The sequence below is a fragment of the Marmota monax genome, unplaced genomic scaffold (genome assembly GCF_021218885.2).
Source record: "Marmota monax isolate L192 unplaced genomic scaffold, Marmota_monax_Labrador192_F-V1.1 WCK01_AAM20220418_F8-fsc00006, whole genome shotgun sequence".
Lineage (NCBI taxonomy): Eukaryota > Metazoa > Chordata > Mammalia > Rodentia > Sciuridae > Marmota > Marmota monax.
Window position 1 is genome coordinate 19,897,190 of NW_026693712.1, and position 18,555 is coordinate 19,915,744.

At 36.5% G+C, this 18,555-nt stretch overlaps 2 protein-coding genes across 5 annotated transcripts in view; one reads left to right on the plus strand and one right to left on the minus strand.

Annotated features, from left to right (window-relative positions):
- Ctnna1 (catenin alpha 1) overlaps positions 1 to 18,555 on the minus strand; it is a 173,494-nt gene that overhangs the window by 59,494 nt on the left and 95,445 nt on the right. The gene's annotated exons all lie outside the window — the stretch shown is intronic.
- Positions 1,378 to 7,768, plus strand: Lrrtm2 (leucine rich repeat transmembrane neuronal 2). Its single transcript, XM_046460406.2, has 2 exons — positions 1,378 to 2,018; positions 2,367 to 7,768. Exons 1-2 carry the CDS (start codon positions 2,015 to 2,017, stop codon positions 3,911 to 3,913), a joined length of 1,551 nt encoding a protein of 516 aa, XP_046316362.1. The 5' UTR covers positions 1,378 to 2,014; the 3' UTR covers positions 3,914 to 7,768.

An 18,555-nucleotide genomic window follows, 5' to 3' on the forward strand; every position in this document is an offset into this window, starting at 1 on the left:
CTGTTGCCTTTTTTCTCCTTTTATACTTCCCAGGCATTTCCCCCAGTAAAACTCTTGTAATTCCAACTCCATCTTGGGGTTGCTTTTAGGAGAACTCAAAGTACATCCCTGCATTGCTAAGTTTCCATAGCCCCTTTACACAGGCAACAAGGAAAGGACCTTAGAGTCATCTAGTCCTCACTGCAATACCATGCTCCAACACAAAAATTTTAGCCCTTTAGACCATGAGTTCTTAGACTTGCCCAGTGGAGTGAAACCTTAAGAATCCAATAGGACAATGATGTTTTTATTTCAGTTTTGAGATTTCTGCCCTCAAGTCTGAGACAAGAATCACTAAGGATAAGTGCATAGGTGTATGGGGGTCAAATCATTAAGGGAAGATGTGTAAAATGTTTTACCTTAAACAGTCCTGAAAATATGACACTGACCCATGCTAGGAACATCATTTATGTTTATACACTAAATCTAGAGCTGTACATTCATATCCAAGGTCTGAAAAGTGATGACGCTGACAGGGAGAAGCTAGAGTTAGGTCAAGCAAAAACAAGCCAAAGCAAAAATTCTATTCCAAAGAATGAGTGACCTTTTGTACCTACAAGAGAGATTCCAACAATAGTATGAGACTCAAAGTCAGTTCTTAAGTGTGTCAATAGGAGCTAGTGTGCAAATGTTCTATTATTTCAGCCCCACAACCCCCCAATCTAAACACCAGATGAGGCTTTCAGTTAAGGAGAAAGAGAGATGCTAAAGTAAATAAAGTGGACCATGTTAGAATCCAACCACATTGCATTACTTGTCCAAATCATCCCTGTTAATAGTTAGGTCATGTATGTTAAAGCAATGGTATTCACCTGCCCTTTTCTCCTACTAGGGCATTCAAATATCAACTCAGCAATATTTTTCCATCAGCATGGTGAGCAAACATTGTTATAAAACAGGACAGAGGGGAAATCTTTTTAGAGTTCCCCTGAAATTCTTTTTTTTTTTTTAAGTGCTTTCTTTTGGAAGCCCCTACACACACCCTTTATTCTTGGTTTAAGATGTTAAGCTCTTAAAGCCAAAAAAAGTCAAGCCCACTAATTCACCAACATACCTAAAGCAAATCACAGTCATGCTTAGATTTTAACCAAGCATGACAACAAGGCAACTGAGCAGCATTTCAAACTACCAGAGCAGCAACACTACCTTGCATAGGCTGGCATTAAAGCAGCACTTTATAAATCAATTGTGCAGGCTTCTGCCCATTTAAACGATCTCTATGCAGAATCTCAGTCTAACACTGGCTCTTACACGCATTAAAAATCATCACTCTGCTAGTCCGACTCACTGTTCCGATGGGTCTGGGTCTTCTTGAATGCAGCCTTTATTACAACCTCACTGCTGCTTCCTACACTGAAGGAATATCATGTTTTAAAGTCAGGAATTCTTCTCTTGCTTTATTGTGATCAAGGGTCTTACGACGACCCCAATACTGTTACAAAGCACAGTGCTTTTTAACAGTAAAGCTTCTGGAAAACCCAAACAAAAGACACGTCACCCGGTGACGTCAGCCTATATACAGTTCTGTGTGGTCGCAGCACATAAGCAAATCCATTCTTGTGCCGTTTCTCGGAAAAGCTTTTCAGTAAATGCACTCATGCTGCTCCAGGAGCTCTTCTCTGCAACAAGCCGCCCATCTGCCATCAACAAGTTAAGACAGAGAGAACTAACGGCTACGGAAAGGAGAGACTGAAGCTTTGATGACCAGCAGCAAATTGAGGGGAGAAAATTAATAACTTACATTCAAAACTGTTTTAGGAGATTAGAGCATCACAGAAAATGAAACCAATGCTTTCCAGAGGTATATGCTAAGGAAAAAACAACTCACCCTGGTGGATTCAATTTTACAAGGAAAGCCTGGGACACAGAAAACAGGAAACTGGTCAAAGGCTCCTGCATGTTAGAGCCTTTTACAGACTCACTGCGTTGAGTCTGACAACCTCGACTGAATGCAGCCTCCAATGTACTCAGAAGAATGGGTAAGTCCATGCATTTATATGTCTTGTACAGTCAACAAGGAATCACGCTGTTAAAATAAGCCATTGATTTCACGTTTTAGGATTTTGAGGGAAATCACTGTCACGTTTTTGGATTTTGAGGTTTAGGTAAAGGCAGCTAATGATAGGAACATGCTTTATCTTCTTTTTAAATGGTTTAAGTTGTGTTCTAGTCATACCAACAAGGTTAATTTTTCTGCAGTAAATGAAAAATAAGTTATATAAATGAAATCTTTCACCATAATGTTATGTTGTTTTTTTTTTAATAGCCCATATGTTCTGCTGAAAAAATATCCTATCTTCTTGTTTTCCTTAAATTATATTCTGCAGGCTTACATTTCAAGTGGCCATTAGGGGCCCCTATGCTGGCAGCAATATATGCAATGAGTATGGTTTTAAAAATGCTGCCTGCCCTGGGTATGGCGTGTCCACCCAAATGCCGCTGCGAGAAGCTGCTATTCTACTGCGACTCTCAGGGCTTCCACTCAGTGCCAAACGCCACAGACAAGGGCTCTCTGGGCCTGTCCCTGAGGCACAATCACATCACAGAGCTCGAAAGAGATCAATTTGCCAGCTTCAGTCAACTTACCTGGCTCCACTTAGATCACAATCAAATCTCAACAGTAAAAGAAGATGCTTTCCAAGGACTATATAAACTTAAGGAATTAATCTTAAGTTCCAACAAAATATTTTACTTGCCAAATACAACTTTTACCCAACTGATTAACCTGCAAAATTTGGACCTGTCTTTTAATCAGCTGTCATCTCTGCACCCAGAGCTCTTCTATGGCCTTCGGAAGCTGCAGACCTTGCATTTACGTTCCAACTCCCTGCGGACTATCCCAGTACGCCTGTTCTGGGACTGTCGTAGTCTGGAGTTTCTGGATCTGAGCACAAACCGTTTGCGAAGTTTGGCTCGAAATGGATTTGCAGGATTAATCAAACTGAGAGAACTTCACCTAGAGCACAACCAGCTGACGAAGATTAATTTTGCTCATTTCCTCCGGCTAAGCAGTCTGCACACGCTCTTCTTACAATGGAACAAAATTAGCAACTTGACGTGTGGGATGGAGTGGACCTGGAGCACTTTAGAAAAGCTAGACCTGACTGGAAATGAAATCAAAGCCATCGACTTCACAGTGTTTGAAACGATGCCTAATCTTAAAATACTCCTCATGGATAACAACAAGTTAAACAGTCTTGATTCCAAGATCTTAGGCTCCTTGAGATCCCTCACAATTGTTGGCCTCTCTGGCAATCTGTGGGAATGCAGTCCCCGAATATGTGCTCTGGCCTCTTGGCTGGGCAGTTTCCAAGGTCGGTGGGAGCACTCCATCCTATGCCACAGCCCTGACCACACCCAAGGAGAGGATATTCTAGATGCAGTCCATGGATTTCAGCTCTGCTGGAACTTATCAACCACTGTCACTGCCATGGCTACAACTTATAGAGATCCAACCACTGAATATACAAAAAGAATAAGCTCATCAAGTTACCATGTGGGAGACAAAGAAATTCCAACTACTGCAGGCATAGCAGTTACTACAGAGGAACACTTTCCCGAACCAGACAATGCCATCTTTACTCAGCGGGTAATTACAGGAACAATGGCTTTATTGTTTTCTTTCTTTTTTATTATTTTTATAGTGTTCATCTCTAGGAAGTGCTGCCCTCCCACTTTAAGAAGAATCAGGCAGTGCTCAATGATTCAGAACCATAGGCAGCTCCGATCCCAAACACGACTCCATATGTCAAACATGTCAGACCAAGGACCGTATAATGAGTATGAACCCACCCATGAAGGACCCTTCATCATCATTAATGGTTATGGACAGTGCAAGTGTCAGCAGCTGCCATACAAAGAATGTGAAGTATAATACCTACCCGTCATCAAAAATCATATCAGATAAGTAACCTATTTTACATAGTAGGGGCTAAATACATATCTAATTTTTACCAATGGTGACATTAAGCCTAATTTTCCAAACCAAGTGGAGACTTAGTTTTTGAAGTGTTGAAGTATTTTTAATTTTTTAAATGAAACCATATTTTAAGTGTTAAATGAAGCAATGATCACATTAATTTGCACTCCTGTTGGAAAGTCTAAAAATGCTTACTTCAAAATAGACCGTTTCACATGTAATTATATACTAGTGTGTAAATATTTACACTAAGGTCTCCATATGCTATTTTTTTTCCTACTGAAAACAATTTGAAAAGAAGGTATTGAGCAGAAACAGATATGGATCAATACCTATTTGATGACTGTTCTTCATTCTATGTATCACAACTGGCTTGCTGCTTAAAAGGAGATAGCAAAGTTCTCTTATATGATAATTTGGTATTTACTCAAATCTGTAATCTACTTCTAGTACAAGAAGTAGAATTACATGTATACTGAAGACTGATAAATATTAAACACTTTTCTTCCAGAGTTTCTGCCTGGGTTAGTAGACATTATCAAAGTCCACATCATGAAATCAGCACCCTTTATATAACTCTAATAAGCTGAGTGACTCTTTGATATATTTACATAAAGAATCCAAGGGATTGTAAAAAGGTCTCATTACAATGAAATCAATACTAAATAATTACACCGACTTCTTATCATCTAGTTTGACTTACAATGAACATGTTTATTTTTGTGGCATTTAGACTATTATTTTAAACTAGTACTAAATTACCAATTTACTAATTAACATACTAAATCCTATATTTACATCTATGTGAAAAAAAATTATTTCAGAGAAAAAAGAAAAATTGAGTCAATTTAATAACCCTGACATGTTCTCTCCAGTTCAGAAAAAAACTCCCCCCACCCCACAACCCTGTCACAATCAAAAATGCCTTGTCAAAGGGGTTTAAATCTCTTTATTCTGCCTTTTCCTGATCTTTAAATTTTTAAACCTCAAAGAGCCAAAATTAAAATTGAATAGCAACAGGCATAACACTAATTCTCATTTTTTTAATGAAAAAAAAATCTATTTTCATTATATTCTCAATTTTGATCTTTTAATAAAGATACACATTCACAGGAGGGAGTGACACTCTTCTATGAAACAAGAACAACATATTACTGAAGTGAATCTAGGCTAGGACACCAAAATGCCTATGCGGCCACACAGCAGTAACCAGAAGACAGCATGGAAGTGAGGGGATGAAGAGCAAAGAAAGATTTTGAAACCTGACTCTCAGGTTAGCTGAAGTAACTAAGCAGCCAGGAGTGATGATTATATACAATCTGCACCAAACAGGGCAAGGCCCCTGGACCTGCACTGAAAAGGGAAGAGGGGGAGGTTCTCCAGTGTAAATATGAACATTCCATAATAACAAATGATAATGATGCCCATTTATTCATGCAGAAAACAACCACAAGTATCCTATTTCTTCGATTATGATTTATATGATAAAACTATGATATATTTGGGGTATAGATGCAAGTTACCAATTCACCCAGAATTTTTCCATAAAGAAGGTTCCATTATGTTTAAAAAAAACCCTGAAATTAAAACACTAATTTGATTTTAGAAAAGTGAGCATTTTTACAATTGTCATTTTACTGTATGTTAAAAAGGCACAAATCTTTAGAGGCAATCACTACTACAGGCAAGAGAGAGACAGACAGACATCTTTTAATATAAATGTTAACATTATATCCTTCACTCAAGGCATATTTTCTTCCCAAGATTGAATTTAAAACATATTAACTCTATAATTTCACCCATAAGGTTTAATTATAATTTTTCTCTAATACTGATAAGATTACTTACATTTCAAAGAAAATATGTCTCAATAAAAAGTGGACAAGATTACACATAATGATGAAAATGTGCTCTCTACATTTTTTAAGGTGGGTAGATTAGTTTGTCAAAGACTCAGCCCAGTTCAGTTATCTTCAGTGAGTGAGCATTTCATCTCTTGTTAAACCAGACACTGTCATGCTCAAGCAGAGACAGAAGCTGATTTTCTGGCACAGAGTGCAGTGCACTACTTCCCCACGGAGGGGCTAGATTAGAAGCCCCTGTTACAAATGAGAACTCCATGGGCTAAAATTTCCCAACTCATTTATCAGGGTGACCATAGCCATTTGTCAGATGACAGATAGCTTGTTCAGAATACACAAGATTTCATCAGCCCTGAAGAATAGCAGAAGGTGATTTCCCATCATTTCAAATTAAAACCAAAATTAATTAAAAATGAGTAAAGGGATAAGAAATATTAGCTGGGAATTCCCACATTAATCCTAAAAGAATATAGTTAGTAAAATGGACCATCAGTTGACAAAATCCTTAATGTATGTGAAAAAGCCATTTAGTAATCAGGGAAACAGCTTTACAAGGACCACCAAAGCATACTTTTCAGTTGAAAAATAACTTTTTTTTTTAAAAACCCTCTACATTTTGGAGTAATTCCCACTGAGAAAAGAGAATAATGCCAAACAAGAATTTTCCTTTCTCGTTTAAAGCACAAATTTCCCTTTTTAATTTCCCAGAGAAAGCAGGGTTCCATTTAACTTGTATTTCAGTTATCAGCACAGGTTTGAAGATGAGACTGCCAACTGTGCTTTTTTCACCAACTGGCCAGGGTGGAGGAGTATCACACCAACACTACAGATCCTGGTCACTATGCCAGGGCTTTTGTAATGTGGTGGGGTCTTATTCACTTCACCACCACCCATTCACCCATCCTTTCTCCTGGCCCCCACCCAATTTTCAAGGTTATAGAAAAATATTAATAAAAAGCTAAAAAAAAATCCCTTTTCTTCTAGAAAAAAAGAAAGCCAAAGATGACTATAATACCATATCTACCTAGGAACCAAGAACTAGTTTGCAATTATTTCTATTCATTTCTGTAGCCTGCCAGCAATTTAAATCACCTTTCTCTAAAGAGTGGGCTGGTAAATTTGCAAATCCACATAACTCTGAGAACACTTACTGCCAGCATCAAAAAGCAAAGATACTAATTTTTTAAGCCAAAAATCTGTACTAACACATGTAATTTCTTAATGTGCCTAAGTTAATTTCTGTACCAATTCAATGAATGGAATTGTCTGAACTTCCCAACTCCCACTAATTATTAAAATCCATCTGCTTATTCTAATGCTAGTCACCAAGAGCTAGACTCCATCTTCCTAATAAAAATGAGTCCTATGTAGCACTAGTTCTGAATCCTAAAATTCAAAACAGGCATATTATTTTCTTATGACATATTCCCTATACATAGATATTCCGTTTTTCTGTCTGTCTCTTTCTCTCTCTCTCAAGTGTGGATATCAACATAAAAATTTTTAAATAATATTTTTAACAGCTGATCTACACAATCATTTTTTAGTACAGCAATACAGTAACAGACCTATCTCAAATGTCTGCTTTGGGGCAGTTGTCATACTTTATTGGTTAAAGTGCTTGAGTCAGAAAAAGACAAAAAAAGACAAGGCCATCCATAGATAATTAAATATTTCTACCTATCTAACCTGGGACAAACTCACAGTACTTGAATAAGGTCCAAAAACATAGAAAATCATTGTTCAAGTTTTTATTTTGTTACTGCAAACATTAGGAAATTTCTGCAGCTCCTTCAACTAACTTTTTCTTCCTTGATTTAAAAAAAAATAATAGTCTGATATAAAAAAATGTTTGGTGAGCCTATCAATACTGAGACTGGAAACACAAAGTACAGTCCAAATACATTGTGTTCAATCACCTTCAAGAGCCATTTTTTGGGGGGTGGGATCTGGGTAGATGGGTTGGGGGTGGGAAGAACATATTATTATATAGGGAGTCTTGGCGGGGGGACAAAGTACAGTGTACAGGAAAGTTTTGTTATTAAAATTGTGTATAATGTAAAAAGTGAATGTCTCTCTCTTTTGTTTCCCTTGATGACCATCATTGTTGACATGTGAAACTTGAAAAGCCACTTGTGGCAGAAAAGAAACCTTAAATGAACAGCTAGCTGTTTTGCACCACATTCCTCTTTGATGCCAAATGTGTCAGTTGAAAAAAGGGCAGCTAAAATCACCTCCTAACTTTATTCTGCAAAATTCTAAAACTAGGCTCAGAAAGCAAAGATAAGGGTAGGGGCAATAAGAAATTGTTCGATAATAATCCTTAACAAGTGGACAGAAAATAGAGCTCATAGGGCCTGGGATTGGCTGTTCCTCTCCCAATCTTCCCACACAAAGGACTACCACCACAGCCTGGGGAGATTTAAAATGGCACCTAGCCTGTACCTCAGTTGTTATATGTGGGGGAAATTCAAGCATCACCTTGCACACCTCTTATCAAAGACAACTGGTAGTAACCGTGCAGATCACTAGGCTCCCTGCAGGATCTACTTTATCAGATCAGGGGATAAAAATGGTAAAAGATTTTTAATTAGTGTTCTTTAGTTGGTATAAACACCCTCAGACAAGATGCCATGCCTGGGCAGCACCAGGGGAGGAACTTCCAGGAAGTGAATGCCAAGAATCTGCCATACTTGCCAGGATGCACTTCATGATTCTCCAGCCCCAGTAGGTCCTAGCACAGTAGGACCAGACAGAGGAATAAATAAGGTCAACTTTTTCCCAACATCCAAGGATGCTGAGATCAAGAGGCTAAGATCTCTCTCACACCAGGAGCCTCAGATGTAACTAGTGCTGAGACAAGAAACAGAGCACTCATTTCACTGTCAAACTCATTCCATCTGTATTAGAGGGCATAGATGATGGTGGTTTCAAATTGCACAGAAGGAACAATCCCCACTTTGTGGAGTTTAAAGGAGGACTTATTAACATAATTTCTTGCATATTTTAAGCTTGAAAACTTCATGTAAAGTTATATCTGATTTCTTTAACAGTTACTTTATTAATTTTGCCTGTAAGCCCACAGCATTCTCAGGTTCCCACTCAAATACATGATAGACTTCTTCAAGGTGTGCTTGAAGAGATTCCCTCCCCTTCTTTAAATATATTTAACCAGCTGGATACTCAAGTCTCTCTTAGACAAAATGTACTATAAATTATCTTTGCAAAGGGAGAAGGAAAAAAGAAGTGAAAGTCATAGCTAACCTCAACATCTTTTCTTAGCATGAGTGTGGCCTTGCTCCTAATTCATGTTCTGAGAACACTATTAAAGGACAGCTCCTGAACCTCGCCTTCTACTTTCTAAAGAGGACATTAAAGAGTAAGCAATCTTCAAGGAAAGTCCAATGAGGCCCTGCAAAGCCCACAAACTAAAAATATTCTCTCTCTCTCTACATGGAGGTCTGACAATAAAGGGGGGGTAGTGTTAAAAAGGCATCTAGTTACCCAATGCCTCCAACTCAGGAACTCCTGTTAGAAATCAGCATGAAGGAGCACCTGTGAACAATCCTGATGGGCAGAAGCCAATGACTCATCCTTTACTTTAGGATTCAGATTTTTAAATGCAGCCCCAGAGGCAAAGTCTTTTTACAGCTTTCGAGAGAGTTTAGAAAGAACCACAGGGAAGAGATAGATGCAAGAGTCATAGTAAACATGAACTTTACAGAATAACATTCACAATTGTGTTTAGAACACATTAACTTCAAAAACTCTATCTAATCATTTATATTAGCTCACCTAATTCATCATTATGAGGGTCAAAAAAGACCTTGTGATGAATAAAAACATTTCCCATGGGGATGTAGCTCAGTGGTAGAATATTTGCCTGGCATGCATAAGACCCTTGGTTCCATCCCCAGCACCACCACCCCCCAAAATTAATTCAGGCTCAATGATGCACACCTGTAATCCCAGCACTTTGGAATGCTGAGGTGGGAGAATCATTTGAGCACAGGAGTTTGGGACCAGCCTAAGCAATATAGGGAAACTACATCTCAAAAAATTAATAAGATAAAATAAAATAACCTATGCCAAATGCATGAGGGGCAACTGTAAACCACCCAAACCTTCTGAAAACAATATATGTATCACATACACATACCTTATTGCTTAGAGTTAAGGACACTTAGAATAATATATTAATATATTCCGAGTAGCTGAATAGGATGCAAAAAGATCAAAAGCAGGGATTCTTAACCCCAAGAGTTAAGGATATGTTTCAGAGAATCCAACAACCTCTTGAAATTAGTGCAATATTGTGTGTGAGTTCCAAGATTTCAGTAGATCCTAAAGGGTTTTTGATAACTCACAAGAAAGGGTTTGGAAACCCTAGTAGGGCAATAAAATTTGACCTTGATCTTCACTGTGGCCAAGACAAAGAACCAAACCAACAGCTCTCATCTGGTAAAGAAAAAGCACTGGTTTACCTAGGGGAAAGACACGTAAGTGAAAAAATCTGTGAATTAATTTTAAAACAGAGCCAGCTGTGGGAATAATAAGGAGAAATGTTGGCTACTATTAGCTAAGGAGGTTTTGGAGAATAGGCAGAATTATTCTTCGTGTCAACCCTTGATTAGCATCCTATACAGCCATGCTGCATGCTTTATGATGATCTAATCTTTGTGATGATCCGAGGCTTGAGCCAAGAAAAGTCTGCAAGAATGAATGAGTACTCTCTTGAGGAGTTAAGTAGTTCATGTTTTCTCCTTATCATATCCCAAAGTACACTGTTTCCACACATACACAGGAGACTCAGTAAATAGCTACTACATTACATTACACATCTTCTAGACTAGGGATACAATTTAAAATTAAAAACTTCTTTCACAGGTTGGGGATTTAGTTCAGTGGCAGAGCATTTGCCTGGCATGCACAAGGTCCTAGGTTTGTTCTTCAGTACTGCAATATCCGCCTCCCCACCTCAAAAAATGATCTTCCAGTACATCAGGAATGAAGAGAAGCATGTTTCATGCAACGTCTCTAGTTGTTGATGATAATCATAAATGTTCTCCTTGGATAAGAATCTATACAATGATAGCTAATTTCCTAAAAAGGGACACATTTTAAAAGATATAGCAATCACTGGTCTGAATAGCTATCAGAAATTTTAACCATGTCTCTTTAAAATTCATCATAAGCCATTACTAAAACAATTTATATTTCAACAGGAGTAAGAAAATATAGTAGTTAAGAGGCCTGGCGCTCCTTTTTTGAACCTATGACTCTGGACAAGTCTTCCGACCTTTAAGGCCCTTCACCCCTAAAACAGAATTAACAGTATTAACAACCACAGAAGGATTTATTCCTGTAAAGTTCTGGGGCTTGAATATAGTAAATGCTCAAAAATGTCTGCTGCTTTTAATAGCAATCTGTAGAGAACAAAATGCTACAGATCCACCAGCAGAGAATGTAGTCACATTAAAAGCATGTGAGATCCATGTGTTGCTTCCCTAAAATTCATTTTCTAGGCTTTCTTCTCTTAGTAAGTTAATGTACAATATCCATAATAAAGATTGATAATTAAGAGTTTTCAATAAACCAACAATCTGGTAATACTTTTCATATCTAATATTGATATAAAACTGACCTCATGCTCAAGGTAATCTACTCTATAAAATGCATTGTAACACTAAATACAACATTACTCTGGTTTGTTTTTATGAATCAAAGCTAAAATTCCTGGGGCTGGGGTTGGGGCTCAGTGGTTAGAGCGCTCGCCTCGCACTGAGAGACCCTGGGTTCAATCCGCAGCACCACATAAAAATAAATATACAAAATAAAGATATTGTGTCAATGTATAACTTAAAAATTTTTTAAAAGCTAAAATTCCTAAAGGTTCAGAATCACTAATTCAAGATTCCTTCTGGGTATTACTTAAAATCAAGTGATGCCTCTTAAGATTCTTTTTTCATTAAAATTATATAGAACGACACATACTACCCACTATCATAAATGGATACTATTTTTTTCCTAAAAGAAATAAGAAATAACCACTGATATTTCAGGTTCTAATAAATCTATTTCAGGACAAACTAAACGATAGAGAATTAAGGATAATTATTATGTTCATTTTTGCTTGGAGTACATGTATATCAAGTCTATCACATCTAATTTAGGAAGCAGCCCTTCCAATAATGGCAGATTTGGTCCAAGGCAGATTTGCCAGACTCATTAAGGGATGAGGGCAAGGGGAAAGGTATAAAAATTAAAATCACAAAGACCAACAGTGCACACAACAGGATGTTTCACATTAGCTGGATAACAATCCTCCATGTTATCAAAATCTTTATTCAATATAAAGCTTGCTCAGAATTGACATATCCGAATGAAACTTATGGCCCAGATCTGAAGTAAAGAACTTCTTTTTTTTTTTCTTTTAAATGTTTTTAGTTGTCAATGAACCTTTATTTTATTTATTTATATATGGTGCTGAGAATTGAACCCAGTGCCCCACACATGCTAGGCAAGTGCTCTACCACTGAGTCACAAGTTCAGTCCAAGAACTTCTTTCTTAAGCACTGTATTTCAAAAACCAGGTTATCAACAAGGAAATTTACTTTGTTTCCTCCATTATCCACAAATTTTCTCTACTTTTCAACATTGCTTGAATCTTGACTTACTACCTGCTTCTCCTTATGGCCCCTAAAATTACAAAGAATTTCATTCATATCAACTGCTGAGTATCTACCTTCTAAGAATTACCTATAATTTACACAATACAATTTCACAAAACTTTCAGTGGCAAACCAATCCATACAATTTGGTAAACACAAATAGAAACACAATCACTCACCTGGGCTATCTTCTCAGTCTGTCCTCTTTGCAAAGATTCAAATACAAAATGTTTAATCATTTTGGTTACACTTTCAAAAGCATAGGAATACCGGCCATTTAAGAAGTAAATTTTTTTTCTATTAATAATTAGCACTTATTCTAGCTCTTTGACCAAATAAAATCCCCAACACCTTTTGCAACTTTAATATGACTTGATATTTTGTTGTTTTTATTTGAGGACCTGGGGTGTACAATGGGATGTACAGAACATGTTCGTGGAAATTTTAGAAAAGTAGGATTCTTGGAGTAGGCAATAATCCTTACTTCATCTATGCTATGAAAGTACATTTCAGTTTTCTCAAAGAACTGATTATAAAAATGCTGACTTTTCAGGTGAAAGTATGTTCTGCCATAATTTTTGTTTCAAAAAGAGAAAAAGACATATGGTTCAGGCCATAATAACTATGGCTATATCATGCATTTGGCTCACATATAAAGAACTGTGTTCAGACATTCTGAAGCATTCTCCTTTGCAGGATTCTACTAAATTCTGAAATGCCCTTTAATATTTCCTTTAAAATTAAATAAATTTGAGGGGCTAAGGTTGTGGCTCAGTGGTAGGGTGCTCACTTAGCATACGTGAGGCAGAGTTCAAGCCTCAGCACCACATAAAATAAATAAATAAAGTCATTGTATCCACCAGTAACTTTGAAAAAAAATTTTTTTAACTAAATAAATTTGAATTGAAACTCAAAAAACACAGAAACAAACAAACAACAACCAAAAAAAGAATGGTGTCTGGGAGTGTCCCAACAGTGCTCAGATCAACCTCTCTACTTTTCCTTGAAACTTACTGGGGCGGGGTGGAAGGGGGGAGTAGTGAAAAAGAAAGTGTAAAGAATCTACCATCCTCAGCACACTGCCACTGCTACAGACAACTGGGACAGTGCTGTGTCCACATCTCCCTTTTTTTCCTCCTGATAATCCCTCAGGCCAGTGTAGAACAAATCTGGTCCCTGACACTTGCCGTCAACTTTAACAACTAGAGTCCATTTGAGTTAAACTGCCAGCATAAGATTTATCTATTACTCTAAAAAAAACCTAAAAGTAGGTGGTTAGGAAATTTTTTTGTTTGATGCAGAGTTGCTGAAATGTCAAAAGATATTACCTAAGCAATATTGTCATCTAGATATCCAATCTATGCTCTCCTTAGAATTAGATGTGAAGGGAATCATAGGTAGATTATAAAGAACAGGACAAACTGCCAAAGGGTTTACATTAAAAAAATGTACCATAAAAAAAATCACAAACCTACCAACTTCCAAAAACAATAATCAGAATTTTGAAGATCTTGACTTTTAAACATTTTATGTCAACCTTTAAACACACACACACACACACACACACACACACACACACACCAACCTCAGTTTAAAATGAGGAGGAAGTCTGGGGATTAGCTATAACCTTTCAAACACTGGACTCTTCATTCATTTACAAGTAACTAACATTTTAACTCATTGAATTCCTGGCAACAGCTAACATTAAGAAAAATATGGATGAATAAATTGACAAGGAGGTGGGGAGAGACATAAAGATTTAAGATTAGGTTTGTGATGTATTAAAGTTAGAGGGTTTACAAGTTGTCCAAGTAGAGATGAGAAGTTCACAGGAAAGGTCCAGACTGGAAATAATTTAGAAGTTTATCATCAGTGAATAGAAGTATTTAACACTATGAGCTTAGGTGAGATCACCAAAGGAATGAATGAAGATACAGAGAAGAGACTTACAGGTCCATACTAATTTCCTTGAACAGTCTGAGAGTAGGAAGGCAGGAGAGAGAGGAGGGATAAATTGATCAATCTATCTTCCTACCTCCCTACCTAGATTTGGGGTTTATTATGTTGCCCAGGCGTTCTTCAAACTCTTGGGCTTAAGCAATCCTACTGCTGGCTACTGAATACCTAGAATCAGGCATGTGTCACCATACCTGATAAGTCTAAGAAATGTTTAAACAAGAAATATCAAATAACAACCTAAGTCTAAGAAATATCAAATAATAATCACCAAAAAAGGGGGGAAGAGGATGGATTTCAAGGCTACTTGGGCAAAGCTGAAGTGGAAAAATAATAGGAATATGGTAAGCTTAATTCATAAAAATGATCTGAAACCTTAAAACACTAAAAGATTTTTTGGTAACTAAGGATCTGTACATATACTACTTTAGGAAGTCAGAATGATAACTAAAATAACTAGTCCATCATTCATCATACCTCTGAGTGGGTTCTCTAGGCCAAGTACCAAGACATGACCATGTCCTCAATGAAGTCAGTGTATTAAACTAAAGAATCAATAAAAGATTATAGGGTAATCAGAAAAGCAGGTTTTAATTCTGGAAGAAATGTACAATTCACTAATTTGAATTACAAGACTACCAAATGTTTGATAAAAAGATAACCATGGCCAGGTATAGTGGAGCATACCTATAATCCCAGCAACTGAGGAGGTTGGGACAGGAGGATCACAAGTTTGAGGCCAGATTCAACAACTTAGCAAGGACCTAAACTACTTATTGAGAGCCTATCTTAAAATAAAAAATAAAAAGGGTTGGGGACATAGCTCAGTTGTAAAGTACCCCTAGGTTCAATCCCTAGCACCCCATCAAAAAAAGATAACTGTATAATTTTATATATCCTGGTAGAGGTGTGGTATACAAGGTATTTGTATTTACCAAAGTAATACAAAGATTTGTACATTTCACTGTGTATGAAATTTATCTTGAAAAAAGTGAACTCTAATGACACGTAAGCTGCAGTGTTTAAGAAAAGTATGCGTTTTCAACTGACTTTACGGTAATCAAATCAATCAATTAATCAATAAGATGGATACAGGAATGAATAAATATGTAAAAAATCAAATATAATAAAATGTTAATAATCAAGAAAGTGGGTGTATATGTATATGGCTATTCACTACACAGATCTTTCAGCTTCTACATGTGGCAATTTTCATAGAATATTGGAAGGAAAAATTACAAATATCATTTATGGTATTGGCAATCTAACACATTATTATTCTCAACTAGACATATAGTATTTTGTGGTGGCTAAGGGCTCAAATTCTAGAACAGCAGGATTGCGTTCTAAGTATAACACCTCCACTTACCAGCTATGGGAACTTGTACAAGTTATCAGACCTTTATACCTTAACAGTAACAAATTCATGCTTTGATGATTAAGTGAGAATGTATATAAAGCATTTAAAATTTCTGGCACATGATAAGCACTGAAGAATGGGTTCTTTTATTACTTTTATGCTAGTATTATTAAGTATTCTTAAATAATTCAAAAGTACTTCAACTTCCATTATACACTACATTAACAAAATGCTAAGGTGCTGGACCCCTGCCCTCAGGAATTTACAGTTTAGTGGAGATAAAACTAACAACATTCAATTCAATTTATTTAATAACTAATAAAAGATAATAAACTTTTATTATCACAGAAATGTGAATTGCCATTCAGATTACTGATGTTTAGAAAAGGGGGGGGGGGGATACTTAAGAATGCAGTGGAGAAATGGAACTTTGGGCTTGGAACAAAGGCATGATTTCTGTACAGCTGGGTAGAGAAGTCACCAGAGCTACTCATCTGACAGATGATACCTGTTCACTGCAGTAATGACCAAACGAACAGGAGTCCAAAGCTGGACCAAATGACAGGATGCTTCTGCTGCCAGGAAGTGAGCTTAGATTTAACATGGTCAAAAGAGTATCTATTCCAGGTTTCTGGAGACAGCTGGAACATGGTAACCAAAGCAGTGACTTAGAAAGATGTATTCTGATCAAGACTACCAGAGTCTTGAGTTCCCACACCATTGTTCAAGTGTTCACTACCAATATCCAATCTAAAACCATTTTTCAGAAAAAAAACATAATATCTTTCTAATAGACTTTCACATTTAGTCTTCTTTTCTAGTCTCAGAACCTACCTCTTATGGATTCGGCATAGAAAACGCAGAACTTCTACTTTCTAAAATACAGCCCACAAAGGAAAAGCTCTAGTTTGAGTCTTATTCACCCCCCTCAATAAAATCTACTCCTTTTTTCAATCTTAATCATGTACTCTTAAAATGTTAGCAAGAAACTTTTAAAACAATTTCTGCCTCCCTAATATGGTACAAATATTAACAGAAATGCAATAGTACAATGTAATGACAATCTGTTAATTTTTATTCCCTCACATACTATGAAAGAATCTTATAAGGTTTAATTTGTTACTTTCATATATAAGAGGTTCATTAATGGCTTCACTGTTATATAACTCAGTGGAACTTCTGGGTTTGTTAAAAACTATGTGGCATGGCTGCCAATACAATTTTAATAAAAGCCCCAATCCGTTATCTGCCTTCCATCTAAATGATACATGAGAAATGACATCTTAAAGGTTAGACTTCACACTAGCAACAAGTTTCAGGATTTTAGAAACACTTGATTTCCAACCCAAATTTAACATTGTCATGTCTCTAATTCCGTCTCCATAATTGAATACTTTCCTTCCTTTACAAGGATTCTTTCAGAAAACATCATAATTACAAAGGTCTTCTAATGTCTCAAATAAGAACACACTTCATTTCTTTCCATATTTTCATTAAGATCAAAATAACTGATAACTCCAATTTCTCTACTTAGGCTAACTATGAAAACTGTCAGGCACTAGATAGTAAAATTCTACTGTTACTTTAATTTAACCAACCCAAACTGGGAGCACAACAACAGAAATCAATAGTTGTTGACTTTTCTTTTTTTGCTTTTACAAGAAGGAAAGAGAGATGCTTTCCCTTCTGTTAAGATAAGGACAGATTAGAGAGAACTTGAGAACCTAACTAATCTACCAAACACCATATGGTAGTCTGGGCTCTCCAGTCTTGTCCAGGCAAGGGTAAACAACTAAGAACCACTGATAATACAGTATTCTAAGCCCCCTCCCCCATTTTTTCTTTTTAAAGGAAGATAACTCACCAGGTGCAAATTTATGGAAACAGGAAAAAAAAAAACATTCTTTTTAACACGGTATGTATTAGTTTTTTTTTTTCCTCATTGCTATTAAAGGGCTTTACTGGTGAGTGGAGTTCCCTACATCCACCATTATATCTATATATAGGAGTTAAAAGAACTGGTTGGTTATCTTTCTTGATGAAGGTGAAGGTACAGAAACTAGTCATGGATTTGGTCTTTTTGTGGAACAGTTTTACTCTTCATATTCTAAACACCAATGTTTTTTTCTCTCAGAAATTAAAATGGTTACAATAGATGCGCAAATGTAAGGAGATCATTGAAAATATACTACCAATGCTGGGAAAGATATTCAAAATGGATGTCCCATGGAATATGAAATGCCTCTGCATACATATACTGACATTATTATATAAGCCATTATTACCCTTTTTAATGAATAATGTCTACACAGAACAAAGAATATGACATCACAAAAAATTAGCCTAAAACAAACGAACTGAAAAATGTCTACAGAGAGGATTAATGGGAGTTTTTTTTCCCCCTAATAGAAAAGTCTAATGGGTGAAATCAATTCTATCCTTACAATCCTTTATTCTATGTCACTGTAGCAGATAGTTTTTATATTTCAGACTACTGCAATCTGAGGGGTTTGTCAAACTATTCTTTCCTCCTCTTCTTCTCTCCCACTTAGGTTTCTCTTCAGTGAAACCTGGTAACCCACTCATTCAGCATTTCATTCTGTCTTTCCTCAAGAGGGAACTCACTTTTCACTTAAGTCTGAGACTGTGTGCACCTGTGATCAGTTAGGAAAAACAGACTCAGATCAAGACAAAACAGCTAAGTCACTATTTAGCTTATTTTTGGTTAAAAAAAATTTTTTTAACTAT